Source organism: Talpa europaea (assembly GCF_964194135.1).
Source record: "Talpa europaea genome assembly, chromosome: 12".
Taxonomy (NCBI): Eukaryota; Metazoa; Chordata; class Mammalia; order Eulipotyphla; family Talpidae; genus Talpa; species Talpa europaea.
Window position 1 is genome coordinate 56,199,854 of NC_140079.1, and position 21,031 is coordinate 56,220,884.

At 34.5% G+C, this 21,031-nt stretch overlaps 1 protein-coding gene across 3 annotated transcripts in view; it reads right to left on the reverse strand.

The window, feature by feature from the left end:
• Window positions 1–2,765: 2,765 nt before the first annotated feature.
• RALGPS2 (Ral GEF with PH domain and SH3 binding motif 2) overlaps window positions 2,766–21,031 on the reverse strand; it is a gene marked incomplete at both ends in the record, with an annotated part of 108,087 nt that continues 89,821 nt past the window's right edge. For all 3 annotated transcript variants that reach the window (XM_084249109.1, XM_084249108.1, XM_084249107.1), the window contains 5 exons: window positions 2,766–2,795; window positions 5,075–5,166; window positions 7,114–7,219; window positions 16,594–16,686; window positions 20,133–20,238. In XM_084249109.1, the coding sequence (XP_084105235.1) occupies window positions 2,766–2,795; window positions 5,075–5,166; window positions 7,114–7,219; window positions 16,594–16,686; window positions 20,133–20,238 (427 nt within the window). The remainder of the gene's footprint in view (window positions 2,796–5,074; window positions 5,167–7,113; window positions 7,220–16,593; window positions 16,687–20,132; window positions 20,239–21,031) is intronic.

The following is a 21,031-nucleotide window of genomic DNA, read 5'->3' on the forward strand; positions in this document are numbered from 1 at the left end:
GGGGGCATGAAACCAAAGACAGTGCTCAGGAAGGTTACTACATGGTCATTTTGTAGTTATGTGTAAAAAAGTGAAATTAAAAAAAAGCTCCCACATTCAAAGAATAAGTTAAATGAGATTTGCCTTGAATTGTATTTTGGCTAGTATTGTATACTATGAAGCTGAGCCTATAACAAGCCAATCATGCTTATCGTGAAGTAGTTTAAATTTAAATAATGGAGTTCTTGGGTAGGAAAGAAACAAATTATTGAATATTGATGAAAATTTCAAGCTTTTGAATTTATAAGGGCAGGTCTAATAAGAGGGAAATATCTTTGCATTAATAAGTTCTCTAGATATTTATGTTTTGGTGACATATTTTCTTTGCCTGAATTCTTAGATATCATTTGATCAATAATTGATCAAAAACTCACCTATTGATATTTTAAGTAACATCTCTAACTAGTTTCCATTTGCTTCAAGTGCTAAAATAACTTAAGCAACGATGACTAATCTTTTGAATGAACAAATCTGAAGACAGAAAACAGTGGTGACTTCTGCTCAGTTATGTTAAGCGTTTCAGTCAGCCAGAGGTCACAATTCTATACAGAGACAAGTCACCAAATCTGAACACTATTCTTAATCCGTGCAAGCATCCATTAGTATTTGGAGCTGAAAATATCAAATACATCTTCTAGCTTAGCTTTCTCTTTGGCAAAACTGTGTGATATCAAGCTCTGACTGGCAGTTGCATATCCCACAGATACGGTTAACCTACAATATAGCTTATTCATGACAAAGTAATAACAAAAATCCACAGGGTTCTCATCCACAATATATTTTTTAAAAACCACACTGTTAAAAATGCTTGTTTCTGAAGAGAAATGAACAAATTAAGAAATTTTAAAAAATGTAAAACAAAAGTAATATGTGCAAGGTCTACATAGTAATACTGCTGGTTATGCAGATAGGATTGTACCCAACATGGGTTAAGTTTGGGAGGTCATTCATTGAAAGATCATTCAGCACAGGCAACATTTTGCCCTTTCTAACTCTTGTTACTTTCCACAAAACCAGAAATAACATTTCTGACTTGCCATATGAGAAAAGTATATGAACTCTTGACGTCCTTTTCAAATAGAAAACTACAAAACTTAACACTCAGAGGAAGCTCTTCTGCTTTTCTTTAGATAGATTTTTAGCTAATTATTGTGTGGACAATATTTTCTATTTAAGGGTAAAATGCTTATAAGGAAAAATATAAATTTATAAAAGAATACAAATGTCAGATATTTTGTGTGAGGTCCAAAGTAACAGAAGTCTATGAGAAGACATAAGTCAAAAAGCATTTCTTACCATGGGCCACTGCTAAGGTTCTAACATCCAATAGTCTTTGTTCAAGTGCCATTTTTTGATAAAATTCTAAGGCAACTGATCTTCAAACTTTTTCTTTCTTTCTGTAATTCAACATTTATTTTCGAAATTAAATGCACCATCGCATAGGAAGGCTCTCTCATAACTGACAAAATATGCTTTCACGGTAGAGGGCTCTATTAAGTTGACAGAAAAATGTTAAAAAGGAATGCTGTCTAAGGGAAGTTTTGATACTTAAAATTCCCAGAATCTCAAGCTTTCGCCCTTTCTCTCTTTTAAAATGACTTTGTACGCTTTATATATGCACACATACATACATATATGGAATCTCTCAAAACAAATGTGCTCCTGAATCTCATATTGAACAAAAATAAGGAAAACAAAGAATTAAAACACTGGCATTGTGCACATTTAAACACTGTAAAAGAAAAATATCCTGATAAAATGCGAATATTATCACCCTGATGATAAAAATCACCTGTGACCAGTAGAAGGATAATACAAGTAACTTGGGAAAAATGTAATTAATTATTCTAAAAGTTTTTGCAGACAAATTTAAGTGGGGACAGTTTTCGACTAAGCAGATGGGTGGCCTAACAATGAGTTCATATAGAAGGCTAACTTTAAACCTAGTTAAACACAACCATGTTTTCTGGAGCCCATTTGAAAAAAAAAATAATCTGGCATATGAACACTCTAAACCTTCTGCAGGAAATGAAGATCCCCATACAGTATTAAATTTCAGAATTTTAGTGTTTCAAAAAATCCCCCCTCATTCAAAACAAAACAAAGTCCTCCCAAATCCCAAACAAACCTCAACAACTCACATTATTAACTTTTCTAATTCTTACATTCTCGTGAGAATCGGGCGAGGCTGCAGACTGATGGAGGCTACACACTTCTTTCAGGTTGGCTGTGGGGAGAATCTTACTAAGCATCTTTATACCTCAGTTCAAAAGCAGCTCCCAATGTAACCCAAAAGAAGTATGTTTTTCCTTTTCAAAGTGTATCTAAAAATAGGCAATTCCCCCTCCAAAATTAGTACAAAGTTAAAAGAAATGCAAATTAGCTATGATCTATTCCAAGCACAGCACCGCCAGAAGATTCACACACACTATTTGGTGTTTCATGTTGGTTTTCCGTTCATTCTTTTAAGGCAGTGGTTTCCACAGGTCAGTTCAGAGATAAGAAAGCATGGTCCATGGCAGTTTGTTTTGCAACTCCAAATGGTTCTCTGGGAATATATCACTTCATTCCCTGAAGTGAGTGCTTTTTTGGTTCAGAACTCCAGAGGCAAAGTCGGAACTTCTGGGCTCTCCCTGGCACAGGACTGGTTTATAGCTGGCGCTCTTTTGTCAGGTCCTCGCTCTCACTTAGGAGAAATAGTTCACTTTTCTTCTTTCTTAGGTTTTTTACTCAAAAGTCATCAAGTTTGTAGGTACCTAAAAAATATAAGCATTACAAGCTGTTAGTATATAGACGTTGTTTCTCATAGTAGTATTTACTTGAATTGAGGTAACACTGATTTACAACACTATATGATTCAGAGACACAGGATCACCACCCTTCAGAAGTATGTTACCATAGCGCACCCACTACAAGGGATCCATAGCCCTTGCCTACAGTCCACTGGGCCCCCCTCTATACCCTCTTGTAGCCTGGATTCTAAAGTCAGACTTCTAATTATAAGTCAGTCCGAATTTTTGTTTTCTCTATATCCTCTAAGAACCAACCAGAGTTTGTCTTTTAGTTATATCCCCTCTAGTTCCATCTATGCTGAACAGTATTCCACAGTGTATATGTACCATACCGTCTTTATCCACTCATCTGTACTCAGGCCCTTAGGTTGTTTCTAGAACTTGCCTACTGCAAAGAATACTGCAATGAACACAGGAGTGCATATAATCCTTCAAATTAGTGTTTTTGTATTCTTTGTGTAGATACCTCCGAGTGGAATTGCTGGTTTATGACATCTATTTTTAGCATTTTGATAAACCTCCATACTGTTTTTCAAAGCGGTATTTCTTAACTTTCCTCATTATACTAAGTTCAAATATTAAAATCTTTCTGATGTAAATATCTTTTTTAAAAAGGAATTTAATAGAAGGCACTGTAATCATTTATGAATAATGACTATAATACACTGGAACTTTTTGAGAGAAAAATCACAGATGAATTAATACCCTCCAGTAAATTGAAACTAAAGTAGGAGAAGGGGTAGAGGCAGTACCTTGCTTGCCTAAAATAGGGGGGCAACAGATGTTCACTGAGAGAACAAATGATGAGAAAAGAATTAAGTATGGTTTTAATATAGTGAGATTCCAGACAAACATGCTTGTCATTTTATTTTCTCACTGTATGCATTACTATGAATTCCTACATGCAAATTTTAAAATCTGGCACAGATAATTTTGTAATAAACACTACTAAGAATTTCTTTGTAAAATGATCATGAAAATAAATATGAAAGGATAAAATTACTAGATAAATTCTTATTGACACTTTGTTACTAAAAAAATCCGTAGGTTATATAATAGCTTGCCACTTACAAATTGATCAAATTTAAATTGATTTCTTACAAGTCTGAGGTTCAACAATAAGTCTTTGAAATATAATTTGTTTTTTAAAATTAGTTGATGAGTCCTCTAGTCAAGGACTAAAAAGGGTTTCATCAGGCTAAAAGAGAACACTCAGCCTTTACTACCAGTCTTCCAAATTTGTGTTCCTAGAGATACCATATGTAGTGATCTTTTCCTATGCTTTAAAACAGTTTAACAGTCTCTACACTTTAGCAAGTTTTTTTCAAAAACTGAGGATACTGAAGGAAAAAAAAAACAAGGAAAAAAAGAATCTCTTACATGGATCAGCTTCTGAATGAAAAATTATTTGCCAATGTAATCATAATAACTAAATTATAAACCATATATAACATAAATGTTCAGGTGCTTAAATTAAAGTATAAATTCTCAGGTCTGGCTATAAAAACCATCATGAAGTAAAGTAAAAGTTATTATTTCCTTCTCAGTGTGGTTTAAGGTGTAATATGTGAGTCAATTAGTCTTCTAAAAAACTTTCAAATTTCAGTTTCTATTTATAAATCTGCCACTACTCTGATTCTTGCAAGTATAGAAAAAACAAACAAAAATCCACTTATATACATCGAGTGGACTTGGTGTACAGGAAAGTCAACTAATACAATAAAAGAAACAGAACTTACATGCTAAGAATATATACATTGTCTGAATTAGTCTTGAAATCTGAGCTTTAAGAAAAATGACAATTAAATATTCAGGTGCATTTATAGAAAATGTATAGGATATAGTTGAGTCCTGAAAGGTGTAGTCTTGGCAAGAGAAGGTCTGTTTCTTTCATTCCGTACCAGATACTAATTTGACATCGGCAAGAAAATAATTTTTGCTCTATGGCATTTCACATTCTTTATGATAGTTGCTAAAAATGGTATCAAAATATAGCTATTAATCTTTTACACATATCTGAAATAAAAAGTATGAGAAAAGAAAGCCCATCCTAACAATATTTAAAAAGATAGACTTAAAGGATGAAGATAGTTTGTCTCCACCAGTTTTCACTTGTTTGACTATGTAGATCATGTAGGATCTCCCAGTTAATTCAGAAAGTTGGTTCACTTAATACTCTTTAGAATTCTTTAAAATATATACAAAAATGATGGACTATTCTGAGAATTAAGAGAAATGCTCACCTGTTGTTTGTTACTTTGGCAGGCTGCACTCAAATGCTTAAACCACAGCATTGCATTCATCCGATTGCCAGCTTGAAACTTGTATGAATTTCCTAAATTTTTAAAAAATAAAGGTAAGAGAAACAAAAACTTAAGGACTAAGACAACAGTAACTCTGCCAGATATTAAAGAGCAAAATAAAACATGACTAGAGTTCTTAGTTTCAGAAATCTAGTCCTACAGGAAGAATTCTCTATGCTATTTTCATATGTAATTATTTATTCAGAAAGCTAGCTCTTCGCCGTTTAGGGATTAATAACATAAACTAATTTTACTTGTTTCCTTAAATGTACTTTAAAGTATATGAAATAATTGTTTACTGCTTTCATATTTCTTTATGTGGATGAGAGTGATGAATACTGGTTCTTAATACTACTTTAGATGACCTTAATATTAGATGTTAACATTGTTTTCAAATGCCAAAATGCTTTAACATGTTTCATACTTAAACATTAACTATTTAATGTAATTAAAGATTAATCAGATACTCTCAATATCAGCTATGCTTTTAGTCTTTAGTTACAAGATGTTTGTAAAATTATTATAGCTCTCCGTCCTCCTGAGGAATTTCTTGGAAAAATCTAAGGAGGTACCTCTACTCTTTCAGAAAATTAGAAATTCATTTGTGGTGTTATTTAGTAGACTTGTGCTTGTTCAGGGAGCTTACTTGGGGCCTTTGCTGCTGTCAGTGGGGCTTCTACTGGGTGTGGTTCAAAGTGTAATTTTATTTGAAATCAGAAAATTGAGTAAGGAGTACCTATGCTATAAATCAATTTAATCTCAAAATAAGACACTTAGCTATTACTTTTTTTCTGTGTCCAACATATTTGCTTGTTTAAAGTTTTATTTACAATACATAATATCCTAAAAGCAGAGTATCTGTTAATACAAAATATATCTGAATAAACCAAGGTGAAAATATAATGAAAATCAATAAAATGTAATAATATATCATTTTAGCTGTGAGTTGTTGGAACAGGAGATTCTGGGCAGATATAAAATTTCCTTTCTGGGTGCCTTAGAGTTGTTAGCAACAGCTGGCAGCTGTTTTGAAGGGAGAGCAGCAATCACATAAAACTGTTCTGAAGGACTGTCTGAAGTGTCCACTACTGGACAAGCAGGGTTAGGAGGTATGATCTGAATTCTACACAGCCTACCCTTCGACTTCTCTCATCTACTGTAAAACCCCTATGGTCAAGAGTCAATAATATTGTTCTTAAATTTCTCTATATACTACAAGTAAGATATTAAAATGAAAATGATACTTATCCGTAAAGTGATGTGAGTCAAATCACCAAATAATCTAACTGAAACTTCCTGGTGGTGCAGGCAGTTGAGCGCAGTGCTGTGAAGCTGTCTGCAGCCCCTGCAGCATGGGTTCAATCCCGGCTGGCCGAGGAGATACCCCTGTGGTGCGGCAGACCTCTCCTGTCTCACTCGCTGCTCCCCTCAGCAGTGTATTTCAGTCAGTCTGCCTGTTCTGTTCCCCGCTCTGTCTCTGGCGAATCCCTCACCCTCCCGCACATCTGACCTGTACCCTGGTTCTTGTATGCATAAATAAATAAATCTTTAAAAAAAACCAAACAACTAAAACTAATGGAATAAAAGCAATTTAAAAGAAAACCTCTGTCATGGTGAGAAGTTAAGAATAACTATTTTAGGGTATAAATGGAGGGTAATGCAGTTATGGCAAATTTCTATGATTTTAAAAGTAAGAGTGGCCTATAGATTTTCAAATTCCTTCCTTCCTCTCATTCCTGCTTAGCTCTCTAGGGATTACTTGGGCTTTTAATTTCACGCTTATGCCCATCTAGCAAGGAAATAAGCTCTAAAAATATCAATACCATTACTATACATTATGAGACAGAAGTATTTCCCAAGAGCTAGAAAGTATATATACATTCCCTCTATGGAGAATTCCTGTTAAACTAGGTTTTGGCTTACTGAAAGTTATGCATACAAAGTATCTTGAACCCTAATAACTATAATTAATGGTTCACCTTTTTCAGAGTCAGTCAGCAAGAAGAGATCTGGATGCTCTGGGTCATCGGCCATCATCACCATCCACCCAACCACAGACACGTTCTTATTTGATGTTGATTTGAACTGAAAAAAAAAAAAAGATAGTTGATGAAAATACAAAACTTACAGTGCAAATGCTCCTGACCAGCAAGTGAATCTTTTCTTACTCTCCAGAAGTCAATGTTGGGGTGTACATGCCTAGCCCTTTCTCTATGTATTTATATGAGAAGCCTCTTTCACTGTTAGTTTTTATATACTACTGGGAGTATATTTATACTCCGATTTGTGGTTTTCACCTTAAGAATTTCCTACGTATTCTGGGTGTTTGCAGAATTTGCCATTTTAAAGAACATTCTTCTATAAGACATAGTCACACACTTGTCCAAGTATATCCATGGGAGAGATTCTCAGATAAGGAATCACTGGTATAAAAATAAACATGGACAAAGACTATTTGTCACTAAAACAATAAATAATAATTTAAATTCCTGCTAAATGGACAACATGGCAGAACAGAGAGGTTCACATCACCCTCTCCCCTAAGCACAACTATAAACAAAAATTAAAAGATTAAGAAATTCCACAACAGAGTTCCAGGATTTTTCCACAGAGGCTGTCCACTGAGATTGGTGGCTTGTTGGAGGGAAGAAGAGGGAGGAGGCGAGGAGAGCACAGCCAGGAAAGCAGATACCCAGCCCCTCAGAGCAATCTGGCAACAGCCACCTGTGACCTCATAGAGCACAGTCATTTTCACCAGAGGGACTTTTCAAAAAGGGAATGCAGGCACATGAGACAGGACTGGCCTAGGTCATGGAGAGTTACACAGCCAGTATGGACAAGGAGAGCTCCCCCTGCAGACAGGCCTTTACTTCCTCCTCCTGGGTGAACTGAAATAACTGAAGCACTGAATGCAGCTTGCTATGGAGAGAGAAGAGGAGGGAGATCTGATTTACCAGCCTGGAGTCACCCTCACTCCTCAATAAGACTGAAACTAAGTATAAGTCTCAGCCCCTATCTTCTGCTAAGGTAAAGAAAGAAGAGAAACAAATAAAACTAGACCTGCAGCGGCCCAACCACAAACAAATAAGGCAACACACAAGCTTAGGAAGGAACACCTGACATAAAGGTGGAAAAGTCCAGAGACATGTATGAAGAATACAGAAATTCAGGATCCAAGAGACAAAGAGCTTAAAACAACAATATAAAAAATACTAAATGAGGTACTGGAAGGTCAAACACATGTAGGTACAAGGTAGTAGAATGAAGATGCAGGAACGAAAAGAATTCTTCACCAAAGAGACTGAAGATATTAAAAGAACACAAAAAAGAGATTCTAAATGAAACGGACTCGGTAAAAGACAGAATAAATTGGTAGAAGACAGAATTTTGGAAATTAAAAACTCAAATGTACAAACCACCCAAATAGGAAACATGAAGAAACTCTCTGAGAATTATCAGATTGAATTAGAAGAGGAAATACAGGATAATGCTTAGTCCAGATGATGAAGCGAGAGAAGAAAGCTGAGACCCCATTCAAACAAATAATAATAGCTAAGAATTTCCTGAACCTAAGGAATGAAATATACATGGATGTACAAGAAGCAGAAATAACATCTGAATACAAAATAAACTACCCCAAGATACATCACTGTTAAATCATCAAAAAAAATCAAAGATAAAAAATAATACAGGAGGCCAGGAAAAAAAAAACAAAAAACTAAGGTAATTTATAAAAGCATTCAAATTAGGCTTTCATTGTATTTTGCTCTAGTCACCCTCTAGAGGCAAGAAGAGAGTAGAATGAATTGTTCACAATTCTAAAAGTTAAGAACTGTCAAACAAGAATACTCTATTTTGTAAAATTATCGTTCAAATGGTAAGGTAAAATAAAGGCTTTCCTTGCAAATCAAAACCACAATGACATGCCATCTTAACACCAGTGAGAATGGCACATATCCAAAAAAATAGCAACAACAAATGTTGCCGAGGATGTGGAAAAAAAGGAACTCTCCTATATTGCTACTGCTGGTGGGAATGTAAACTGGTCCAACTACTATGGAAAGCTCTGTAGAGATTCCTCAAACTGCTAAAAATGGAGCCTCCATATGATCAAGCAATTCTACTCTTAGGTATCTACCCAAAGGACACAAAAACATTAATTCAAAAGAACGCCTGCACCCCTATGTTTACTGTAGCACTATTTACAATAAGTAAGCTATGGAAACAACCCAAATGCCCAAAAATAGATGACTGGTATATATACACAATGGAATATTACTCAAGAATCAAAAAGATAAACTCATGCCATTTGCAGCAAAATGGATGAAGTTGGAAGGGATCATGCTCAGTGAAATATGCCAGAAAGAAAAAGAAAAATACCTGATTATTTCACTTATAGGATGAATGTAGAGGATCCAAATAAGTGATAAGGGAAAAAAAGTTATTGTAATAAAGTGAAAATCAAAATCAACAAGCAACTATAAATGAGAGACATTTTGCAGAGAGGGGAGCAGGGAGTAGGATCAAACAGGTGGGAAGAGCACAGGGGACTGTGGTGATGGTGCATGGGTGAACTGGTGGTGAGAATTTCACGGGGACTATAACCGAGATGAGAAAGCATACATTATTTAAAAAAATGAAGAACGATGTAAAAAAATATATAAAATAAAGTAAATAAAAAAAATAAAGGCTTCCCCAAATAAACAGAAAGTAATGGAATATACCACCAAGAGACAAGCCCTATAAAAAATGTTCAAAGGAGTTCTACAAGAAAAGAAAAAATGAAAAACAAAACACAAAATGACAACAGAACTACAAAATCAGAAGCAAGAAAAAGAATATCATGAGCCAACAACAACACTAAAGGGGAGAATCTGTACAGTTAAATGTCAGAGTCAATTTCAGCTATAAAGAACTTTTTTTAGACAAAGTAAGTTTGTTATAACCCCTAACCCAAGGGTTAACCACTAACTAAAAAATCTGTATTAGAGGTGCATAGAAGAAGAAATAAAGTGAGAGAATCATTAGGGAAAGTCATCCAAATGTAGGAACAGAGAGAAACATATGGAAAAAGAAACAACAGAAAGACAATTAAAAAAAAAAAGAATGACAGTAAATGGCCACCATATATGAATAATCACTAAATGTAAATAGCCTGAACATACCAATTAAAAGAAACAGAATGACAAATTGGGTTAAAGAAGTTCCAGCATCTCTGTTTACAATCAACACACTTAAAACTGAAAACAAGTAAAAAGTTAGAGCAAGGTACTTCAAGCCAATAACTCAGAAAGAAAAGCAGGAACTGATACTCTCAGATCTGATAAGCTAGACTTCAGCCAAAAAAGTTAATCAGAGTCAAGGATAGACACTACATAATGATCAAGGCAACAATTCATCAATAAGATGTAACTGACATTAATATTTATACACCTAACACATTAATATATTATGCAGTTAGTAATTATATAAAGCAACTATTAAAAGACCTAAAATAACATATTCACAAAAATACAATCACTGTCCGAGTGTCAACATATCATTGACATGAAGGGATAGATCATCCACACAGAAAACCAACAAGGAAATAAAGCCTTAAATGAAGTGATGGACAAGATGGGTTAATAGACATTTACAGAGCTTTCCATTCCAAAAGAAATTAATATACATTCCTATCAAGTGCACACAGGCCATGCCCAAGAATAAATCATATAAGCTGGGATACAAAATATGTTTCAGAAAATAAATGAAAATAGTAATTATATTAAGCATCTTCTAGGATTGCAATGATATACAGCTAGAAATTAACCACAAGAAGAAACCCGGAATAAACCAAAACACGTAGAGACTAAATAAAATGCTTTTTAACAACTCCTGGGTCAATGTAGAAATCAAAAAGTATCTAGAGCCTAACAAAAATGGAGAGATAAGCTTCCAGATTTTATGGGACGCTCTAAAAGCAGCACTATGAAGGAAGTTTATATGAATACAGGCCCACATTTAAAAAAAAAAGAAAAAGAGAAAAATCTCAATCTAACTCTAAGCTGAAGGAACTAGAAAAAGAATGAACAAATATGAAAATCAGTAGAAGAAAGGAAAAAATAAAAATCAGAACAACAACAACAAAAATGAAATAGAAAACAAAAAGACAGTCCAGTAGATCCTGAAACTAAGATCTGGTTCTTTTAAAAACATTAATGAAATTGGTAAATCCTTAGCTAGACTCATTAAGAGAGACAACCCAAATAAATAGAATCAAAAATGAAATAGGTGAAATCACAACAGATGCTGCAGAAAAACAAAGGATCCTAAGAACCTATGAACATCTCTATGCAAGTAAAATGGACAACCTAGAAGAAATGAACACATTTTTAGATACATACAACCTTTTAAGACTGAACCAGGATGAACCAGACATCAACAGTCTAATCTCAGAAAATAAAAGGGAATTAAAAAGGTCTCCTAAGAACAAAAGACCAGAGGGCCTCCCTGGTGGCGCAGGTGGTTGAGTGCAGCGCTGTGAAGTGGTCAGCAGCCTCTGTAGTGCTGGTTCGATCCCCGCTGGCCTCGGAGCAACCCACATGATGAGCAGACCTCTCCTGTCTCCGCCGGACGCTGCTCCCCCCAGCAGTGTATTTTGTTAGTCTGCCCATTTTGTTCCCTGCTGTGTTTCTGGTGAATCCTTTCACTCTCCAGCACACGCATCTGCCTATACCCGGCTCTTGTATAAATAAAATAAATCTTGGGCCTCCCCAGGTGGTGCAGCGGTTTAGCGCTGGGCTGTGAAGCTGCCCGCAGCCTCTGCAGCGCTGGTTTGATCCCCGGCCACCAGTGAGGGTCCCACATAGCGCGGCAGACCTCTTCTGCTGGGCCTGCTGCTTCCCTCAGCAGTGTGTTTCATTGGTCTGACAGTTCGGTTCCTGACTCTGGTGAATTCTCTCACACTCCCGCACTTCTGACTGTACCCAATGCTTGTATAAATAAATAAATAAATCTTTAAAAAAAAAACAATAAAATAAATCTTAAAAAAACCCGAAAGACCAGAACCTTCAAAGAGGAACTAATACCAATCCTATGCATACTCTTTAAAAAATATGAAGAGGGAACAAAGTTCCCTAACACATAATGAGGCCAATAATTACCCTGCTCCCAAAACCAAACAAGAACACAAGAATGAAAACTATAGGTTGATATCCCTGATGAGCAAGATGCAAAAATCCTCAACAAAATCCTGGCAAACTGAATACAGTAAAATATTAAGAGAATCATCCACCATGATCAAATAGGTTAAAGTCCAGGGATGCCAGCCTGATTCAATTTATGTAAATCAATGTCATTCACCAGATAAACAAAAAGCAAAAAAAAATCCCATGATCATTTCAATAGACACCAAAAAAAAAAAAAAAAAAAAAGCACTCAACAAGGTTCAACATCCATTTATGATAAAAACTCTCGATAAAATAGGAATAAATGGAACTTACCTAAACATAATAAAATTCACATGAGTGCTAACATTGCAATCAATGGTGAAAAGCTAAAAGCATTTCTGCTACGATCAGAATAAGGATGTTCACTGTCACCTCACTGATCAATACAGTATTAGAAGTCATAGAGCAATTAGGGGAGAAAAAGATATAAAAGGAATCCATACTGAAAAAGAGCAAAAGTATTGGTATTCACAGATGACATGATAATACAGAGAGAACCAAAAGACTACCAAAACTGCTAGAAATAATCAGTGAATACAGTGAAGTGGCAGGATACAGAATCAATTGCATTTTTATATACAATGAATTAGAAGAGAAATTAAAAAAACAATCCCATTTCTTTCATACCTGAAAGAATGAAATATCAGGGAGTAAACTTAATGAAGGAAGTGAAGGACATATACACTGAAAACTTTAGGACTTTGTTAAAGGAAAAGAAGACATGAAGAACTGGAAAGTTATCCCATACTCATGGACTAGAAAAATCACCAGCATTAAAATGGCCATATCACCAAAAGCAATTCATAGATTCAATACAACACCTATCAAAATTTCAATGACATTTTTCAAGGAAGTACAATTATAAAATTTGGATGTAACCACAAAAGTCTCTGAACAGCCCAGCAATCCCAAATGAAAAGTGGAGATATCCCACTCTTTGACTTCAAACTATACCAACAGAGGTAATCAAAACAGTACGAAATTGGAACAAAAACAGAACCAGACCAATGAAATATGATAGAAAGTCCAGAAATAAAACCACACAAATACAGAGTTAAAGGTCAAAGGAGTCATGACCGTACAATGGAGAAAGGAAAGCTAATTAATAGTGCTGGGAAACATGGAGAGTCACATACAAAAAATGAAACTACATCCATATTTAAGTACATGCACAAAAATTAATTCAAAATGGATTCTAGATTTTGATATAAGAAATGAAACCATAAAATACTTAAAATATAGGACATACACAACAGGACATCTACTTCAAAGACATATTTGAAGATGCAATTCCAATGGCAGGAAAATAAAAGCAAAAATAAACAATCTCATTAGATTAAATGAGAAAGATTCTTGTACTTCAAAAGAAAGCATCATAAAAACAAAAAGGTAATCTAGAGACTGGGAGAAGATATTTACATACCACATATCTGACAAGGGGCTAATTTCCAAAATAAACAAGCACTTACACAACCAACCCAAAAAAGACAACCCAATCAAAATATGGGCAAAAGTCCTAAATAGACATTTTTCTAAAGATGACATTCAGATGGCATACAAGCACATGAAAAATTGTTCAACATCACTATTTGTACAGGCAAATGCAAACCAAACCATAAAATAGCACTGTATTCCTGTAAAAATGGCCTATATCAGAAAGAATGGAAACAACAAATGTTGGTAAGGACATGGAGAGAAAGGAACTCTCATTTACTGTTGGTGGAAATGCAATTTGGTGCAACCTCTACGAAAATGGTACGGAGATTTCCCAGAAAAATAAAAATGGAAATCTCATATAATCCAGCAATACCTCTGCTAGATATTTGCACAAAGAATATGAAGGAACTAACACAAAAAGACGTATGTATGACTATGTTCACAGCAGCACTGTCCACAACTGCCATGTCACGGACCTAAATTAAGCACTTAGCAGATGATTGGATAAAGAAATCGTGGAATACATACTCAATGAAACACTAATCAGCTATTAAAAAATATAAAATAGTGCCTTTTGGGACAAAATGGATGGACTCTGAGGTGATTATACTAAGTGAAATAAGTTAGAAATGAAAAGACAGACAAAAGATGGTTTCACTTCTATGGGATACAAATAACCAAAAAACATACTGGCAAAACACAGCAAAAACAATTCTTAGACTTCGTGAAAAATATACCAGCCACCAGAGGGAAGAGGGGAGAGGGAGAAAAGAGGAGAGGAAAGGGATAGGGATTAGCATGGGAGGTTTGGGAGAGGGTGGGTTAAGTATGTGCATAGTAAGTTACTGACTGTAACGACTGACAAAAAAATATTTCTGCTAATTGTGGATGACAGTCTGTTTTTTAATACCAAGGTTAATGTTATATTTTCACCTTTGATATCCTCCTTCTGCATTTATATACATATATGAGCAGGTATATTTTCATTACTGAGATAATTTTCTCCTCGAACTTTTAATTTGGAAAAAATTCAAACTACACAGAAGTTTAAAGAATGCTAACATGATAAGTCACTATATCCTCAATCTATACTGCATTGCTTGATTACCCTGAATATTTAAACCTAAGCTGCAGAGAGCATAACATGGAATACTAAATATTTCAAATGTGTATATATTCCTATATATCTATAATGTATCACAGCTAAGAAATGTAACAGCTATAATCATAATAAAGTCCGTGTTAAAATTTCTTCAATGTTCCCAATTATGATCTCTATAGCTGTTTAAAGAAACTAACTTCCAAGATTCAACCAAGGTATTCATTTAGTTGTCAAGGTTCTTTAATCTGTTTTTAATCTAAAACAGTTTTTCTGTCCCCCTTTCTCATTCCAGCAGCCAAACTTTAGTCTTAAGAATATAAGCCATTGTAGAATGTCCCACAATCTGGATTTGATTGTTTCCTCATGATTAGATTCAAGTAAAACTTTTGGTAAGAACACTCACATAGGTGGCGCTATGTTTATATAACAGATTTAATCAATTATTTGTTGTTTACACAGTATTTTCTTTAATTTCATATGTATTTTAACTTTCTCTGAAAATGATTTTTTTCCTCCATTGCTTTTCACTTCTATGCCTTATCTCTTCTATTGTAAAAGTGATACTAAACATAATCATGGATTTATTGCTATTCCCTGTATCCTTGTTCTTAAAATTCTTTCTTTAGTCTTAATAATTTTACCTAGAAAAGGAAGAATACAGTCTATTTCCTTGGAACTCAATTTGATTTCCTCACAACCCACTGTGCTCTAATTTCTAAACATTTCATAAATGTTATTTGTCAAAAAAAATCATAGCATCAAAACTCTAAATTATCATAACATATTCTCTAAGAATAAACAGCAAGGCCAAAACGCAAAAAGATTTTTAACACAAGTGTTAAATGACAACTTCAGTTATCCCATCAATTTTATCTAATTTGTCTATTTAGGAAAAAAATTTTTAGTTTGAATAGCTATGTCTTTGTAATAGCCTACTAAGTGGAATCCAAAGTGGCTATGTGAGAAGAACTTCGCTGAATTATGCAAAATCATTTGGCTAATTTATTGAGTAGAAAAAGAACTTTTTCTTACTGGCTCAATCTTTCTTAGTATGGTAAACCACTTAATTTCCCCCAAAGTAGATGATTTATAAATAAAATTCCTCTCAAAGGAATTTTATTAAAGCAACATGGAAAATTATTCTTTTTAAAGACTGTGTCACTGGCATATAATAACAAAACAGCATGTAAAAAAAAAACAACAACAACAAAAAACCCCAAAACTTTACAGGAAGATTTGGAAAAAAAATTGCATTGAGAGACTTAAGTTATATGAAACATAAGAAAGTGGAGCACAGTAACTATTGTTTTTCTTCACTGCTTGGAAAAATCACTCAAATCCGATTGATGTAGAAAAGACTCTAGAGTCTGTTCACATTTCTTTCTCATATTACAGATTAAGAATGGAGACTCCAATGCAAAAGTTTTTTACTATTTTCTAAACAAGAAACTCAGTTTTGGGAAGGCTTTGATGCTAAGACAGAATTCAAAAAAGACACTTCCATATAGAAGTTATTCTAAGATCTTCTGTGGAATGGTCTTACTAGCTAAATTAATCCATTACCATACTCATATACAAAAAGTAGTGTAGAACTTCTGGATTAGAATATGGGGGAAAAAAATCAAACACTTAGTTCCCATTAAGACTACTGTTCTCTTTACAACCATAAAGAGGCTGTGAAACTGTTAACAATTCAGAGGAAGAATACTTACATGTTTTCTTTCTGTAGCCTTTAGAGATTTGGCAGCATAATAAAAAAGTTGTGTCCCACATAAAGCTGCCCAATATTTTGTCCAAGATGCTACCTGGAAAGAACACATGAATATATGAGAGTGTTATCACTTCTGAAATCTTTACCTCAAATATTCCTATCACTTCCATTTAATACAGTATAATACTTTCTTTTAGATAATTCATGATCTCATCAAGAATCCTACCACTTTTTAATATTATCTAGTATTGCCATGCCCTTCCCAATCTGCATCCTCTCTCTCCCTGCTTCATATTTAGCTTATACTATCTGGTCTAGCACATGTACATTCCTTTTCAAATACTTTAATATCTCACTGTTTTCTCTTTCTTGATAAAAACCTAACTCTAGTTAAATCTAACCATCCAATTACTTGGTACAACATCAGAGCTGCTGAATATTGCTGGAGAAATCACCCAACTATATCAACTGATAAGGATTATGACCATCATAATCTTTGTTTTCACTCAGTGAAGTCTTTATACACTCTCTGGAGTGAACTACTTCACACTTGCTCTTTAAAATCTTAATATTCTACCCCCTAACAATATCATTGCATACATCCTAGAGGAAAATGGACGGAAATCTTTTGAGGATGGCCACATCTTCTCAGACCACTTCATTTAATTATCTGTGTACAGATTCACATACTCAGTCTTTCTTCCTGCTCTAACACAACAGTTAACTCTACTTCTATCAAAGAAGAAACTACCCTGCTTTTATGCCCTAGATAAGTACTATTTCTCACTTTCTCCAGGAATGCGCTTTTGCAACCTATTCCTCTCTCCAGTGCATCTCAATTTCTTTCTCTATCACCATGATACAGATGTGGGTTAACAACACTATCATCTTTAAAAGTCCCCCTTTAACACATCAGACACCACCAATTTCTCTGCTCCTTTTCACAGGTTACTCTTCCAAGATTGTCTATAATTCCTGATTCCACTTTTGCCCATTTTCTTCTCAACTTACTTCTTTGTGGCTGCTGATGTTATGGTCACTTATCACTAACATTTTATTCAAAGCCCCTGTTCCTATTGTAGTCAGAATTCTTAGCATCTAATATGGCTGGCTACTCGTTTCTTCTTGAAATACTTCAACTGCTAGGTTCCCATGATAATAGTTTATTTTCCTTTCCACACATTTTATAACAGACGTTTATATGCTACAAAGTTCTAGCCCCAATCCTGTTTTCTCAGCCACACTTTCTTCAAGTAATAACTGTCTATCAATGACTCCCAAATCTCCACCTCTGACCACCACCTCTGTGCCAAACTTCTAAACGACTTTTCAAAGAGCCAAACTGACATCTCTATTGAAGTCTCTTAAGAATATTAAACTGAAGTTGGCCAAGACTTATCTGCCTCCTCAAAAAATTTCCCTACTTCAATAAATGCCCCCAACAGTCACCTGGCTCAGGCCAAAACCTAGAAGTTGTCTTCGCTCCACTCTTCCTCTTATTCACCACATCTGCTACATCATCAAGCAACCCCTCCCTTTCGCTCTAACTTCACCTCCTTCACTGGCAGGGCTTCAACTATTCAGGTCTTCTGATCTCCAGAACTCCAGCTCTTTACAAGGCCAACCGACCTTCCTTGTTCAAATGCCTCACTTCACCCTGTGATCCTCCACCTTATTTGAAGGGCTTATTTTCTATTTTTCCTTGGAACACTGTTGCCTGTCGCAGACACTGTGTCTCATCTTGTTCGTTGCCGTATCCCTAGCATCTGGCACACAAAGGTGTGGTAATGTCTCAGTGACATGCCATCTGTAGTTCACCAGCAGCCTAGTAATGGTTTTTTGATTTTGTGTGCCTAAGGTTTACTGTCATGTAGTCAACAAAATCACATTACTTACATGCAAACCATTTTATATTGAAGAAGCTCTCATAACTTCAAAAGTTCTAAGTGTGGATATATGTAAATGTATACCGAAATATTATTCCAAATTAGATAAAAATTATATTATTATTTGAGAAAAGAAAAAAATCTGTGAAGCTATTGTGCTGCTATTATGGAAGAACAAATGTGTGTGTGTGTTTAAATAAAATTATGGTTTGAAGTACACTCAATATTTGGGTTCTATTTTATATAGAGAAACAAAACTGCATTACAGATTTAAATAAGCAATTTAGGATTCACAAACCAAAACTGACTGAATTCCATTTTGAGGGAGTTATATTGGTGAAAGACTTCTTAGCAGTACACCCATTCAGGGTTCTCTAAGAAATGGTTTTGCATAAGAAGTATGGGGGGCGGGGGGCTCCCCTGGTGGTGCGGGCGGTTGAGCGCAGCACTGTGAAGCTGTCTACAGCCTCTGCAACGCCGGTTTGATCCCAGCCGGCGGGTGAGGGTCCCACATGGCGCGGCAGACCTCTCCTGTCTCGCCCACTGCTCCCCTCAGCAGTGTATTTCGGTCGGTCTGCCTGTTCTGTTCCCCGCTCTGTCTCTGGTGAATCCTCTCACCCTCCCGCGACTCTGGCTTATACACGGGTTCTTGTGTGAATAAATAAATAAATCTTAAAAAAAAAAGAAGTACACTGGGGGCAAAGATCAGTACAGGTTTACCTTGGTTTAAACACCTTTTTTTTTTTAATTACACCTACAAAGATATTTATTATGTAGTTAAAATCATACTTGAGCATCTAGACAAGATACAGTCAGGGAAAATTATCATAAAATCTAAAAGTATCATCATATTTAGAACCTTTGTTGACTTTATCTTTTTAATAGTAAAAACCTCATGTTACTAGTCTCTTCCAAGCTGAGTAACCATCTTTGTGTGTCCTACACACGTCTTCTTGATGTAACTTTCTAATTTAAAATGCACTGTACTTTAGGGGGAAAAATAACACTCTAATTTTAAAATTCATCAACAATAGAATGGTCTTACTACACATTTACTTGAATAATGAGCCAATGATACAAAATGGGCAGCGGTTTTGTAATCAAGATATTCTTCTGAGTATAAAATTAGATAAAATATCTTCTAAGTTGCTCTCTCACAACATATTAGCTTCTCATTATTTTCCCATTTGTCCATATAACTTGTAAGAACTGAGTATTAAAACTGTGCAATGAAATTTATCAAGAAAATACTAAGAATTTGGTTAAAGATGGCAAGTTTAGCCCACCCTTATCTTCTTCCCCTTCAAGACTTCATAAAAATCAAGATCCTAAATGATCTGAGAACAAACACACCAAAGCAGAACAGTGTTTACCAGGGAAATGCTCCCAGATGAAAACAGCAGGTTCACAATTCCCTATTGCCCATTACATAGATGAAGTCAAGTTTAAACACTTTTAATGTATGACTTCACTAAATCTATATAGCAGGTATAACAACACTTTAAGAAACATAATTAAGCAAATGTGCATTTTAAATTATTTCAACTTTACTACAGATCTATTTCAATTGTCTAAAAAATATCTTTAATATTTTTTTAGGAGCCTATGAATTTGCATCTTTTTAGAGGTATGTTAAAATATAACAAAATCTTACTGTAGGTTTTTTGCCTTCTTTTAACAAAGTTTTTCTCCTGAGAACACCTTGAATAGTAACAGCTCCTGGATATAAATGTACTGCCAAGTCTTCTGATTCTGCAGAACTGTAATAGTAAAATGAAGAAAATATAAGCGCTTAGTCTATAGTAGTTATCAAGCAGGTATTTACATAAAACAAAATATAATTATTCTTAATTTTAAAATTTATTACTTTATTCAGAATGAGAAGACAATGACAATTAAAAAGGTTTATTGGTCTGATATTTATAAGTTGTCACAAAAGTTAATCAGGAAGTTATTAAAATCAGTAGATGGTTAAAAAACACATTTTAATACATATTTGAGCAAGTATAATTTAGAAAGAATACAGTAATTCACTTTAGCAAATATTAAATTAGGAATTTAAGACTTCTTAACATGTAACACTGTATCACTGCTGTAATCTTTTTTCCCCATTAGAAACTGTAAGTCCTGGTAGGATAGATGAGGATTCTACTTGTTAAAAGTATTTAAACATAAAAAAAACTAAAGCTAAAAATAATTAGTAGAAGTTCAGAAAAGGAAAACAAAAACCTGTACTTAATTCTAAAATAGGTGAAAGAATTAAAGCAACAACATTTAAAAAACTGGCTTGTGCCAGAAATTTAAATGACATTTAAATACTGTCAAAGTGTGTTTGATTATAGCCAAACAGTTCTCCAAGAAAGAAATAATTCTAAAATGCAAGATTTCATTTTCATTTATCTTAAGAAAAACATCACACACAAAAAACATATTTAAATATTTTTCTCCAGTGATTTAAGATTCTGTATTTAAAACAAGAATGACTTCCACAAAACTCAAAACATTCACATTGATAAAACTGTCATCCTCTGGTGATTTGACATGAGCTGTAGA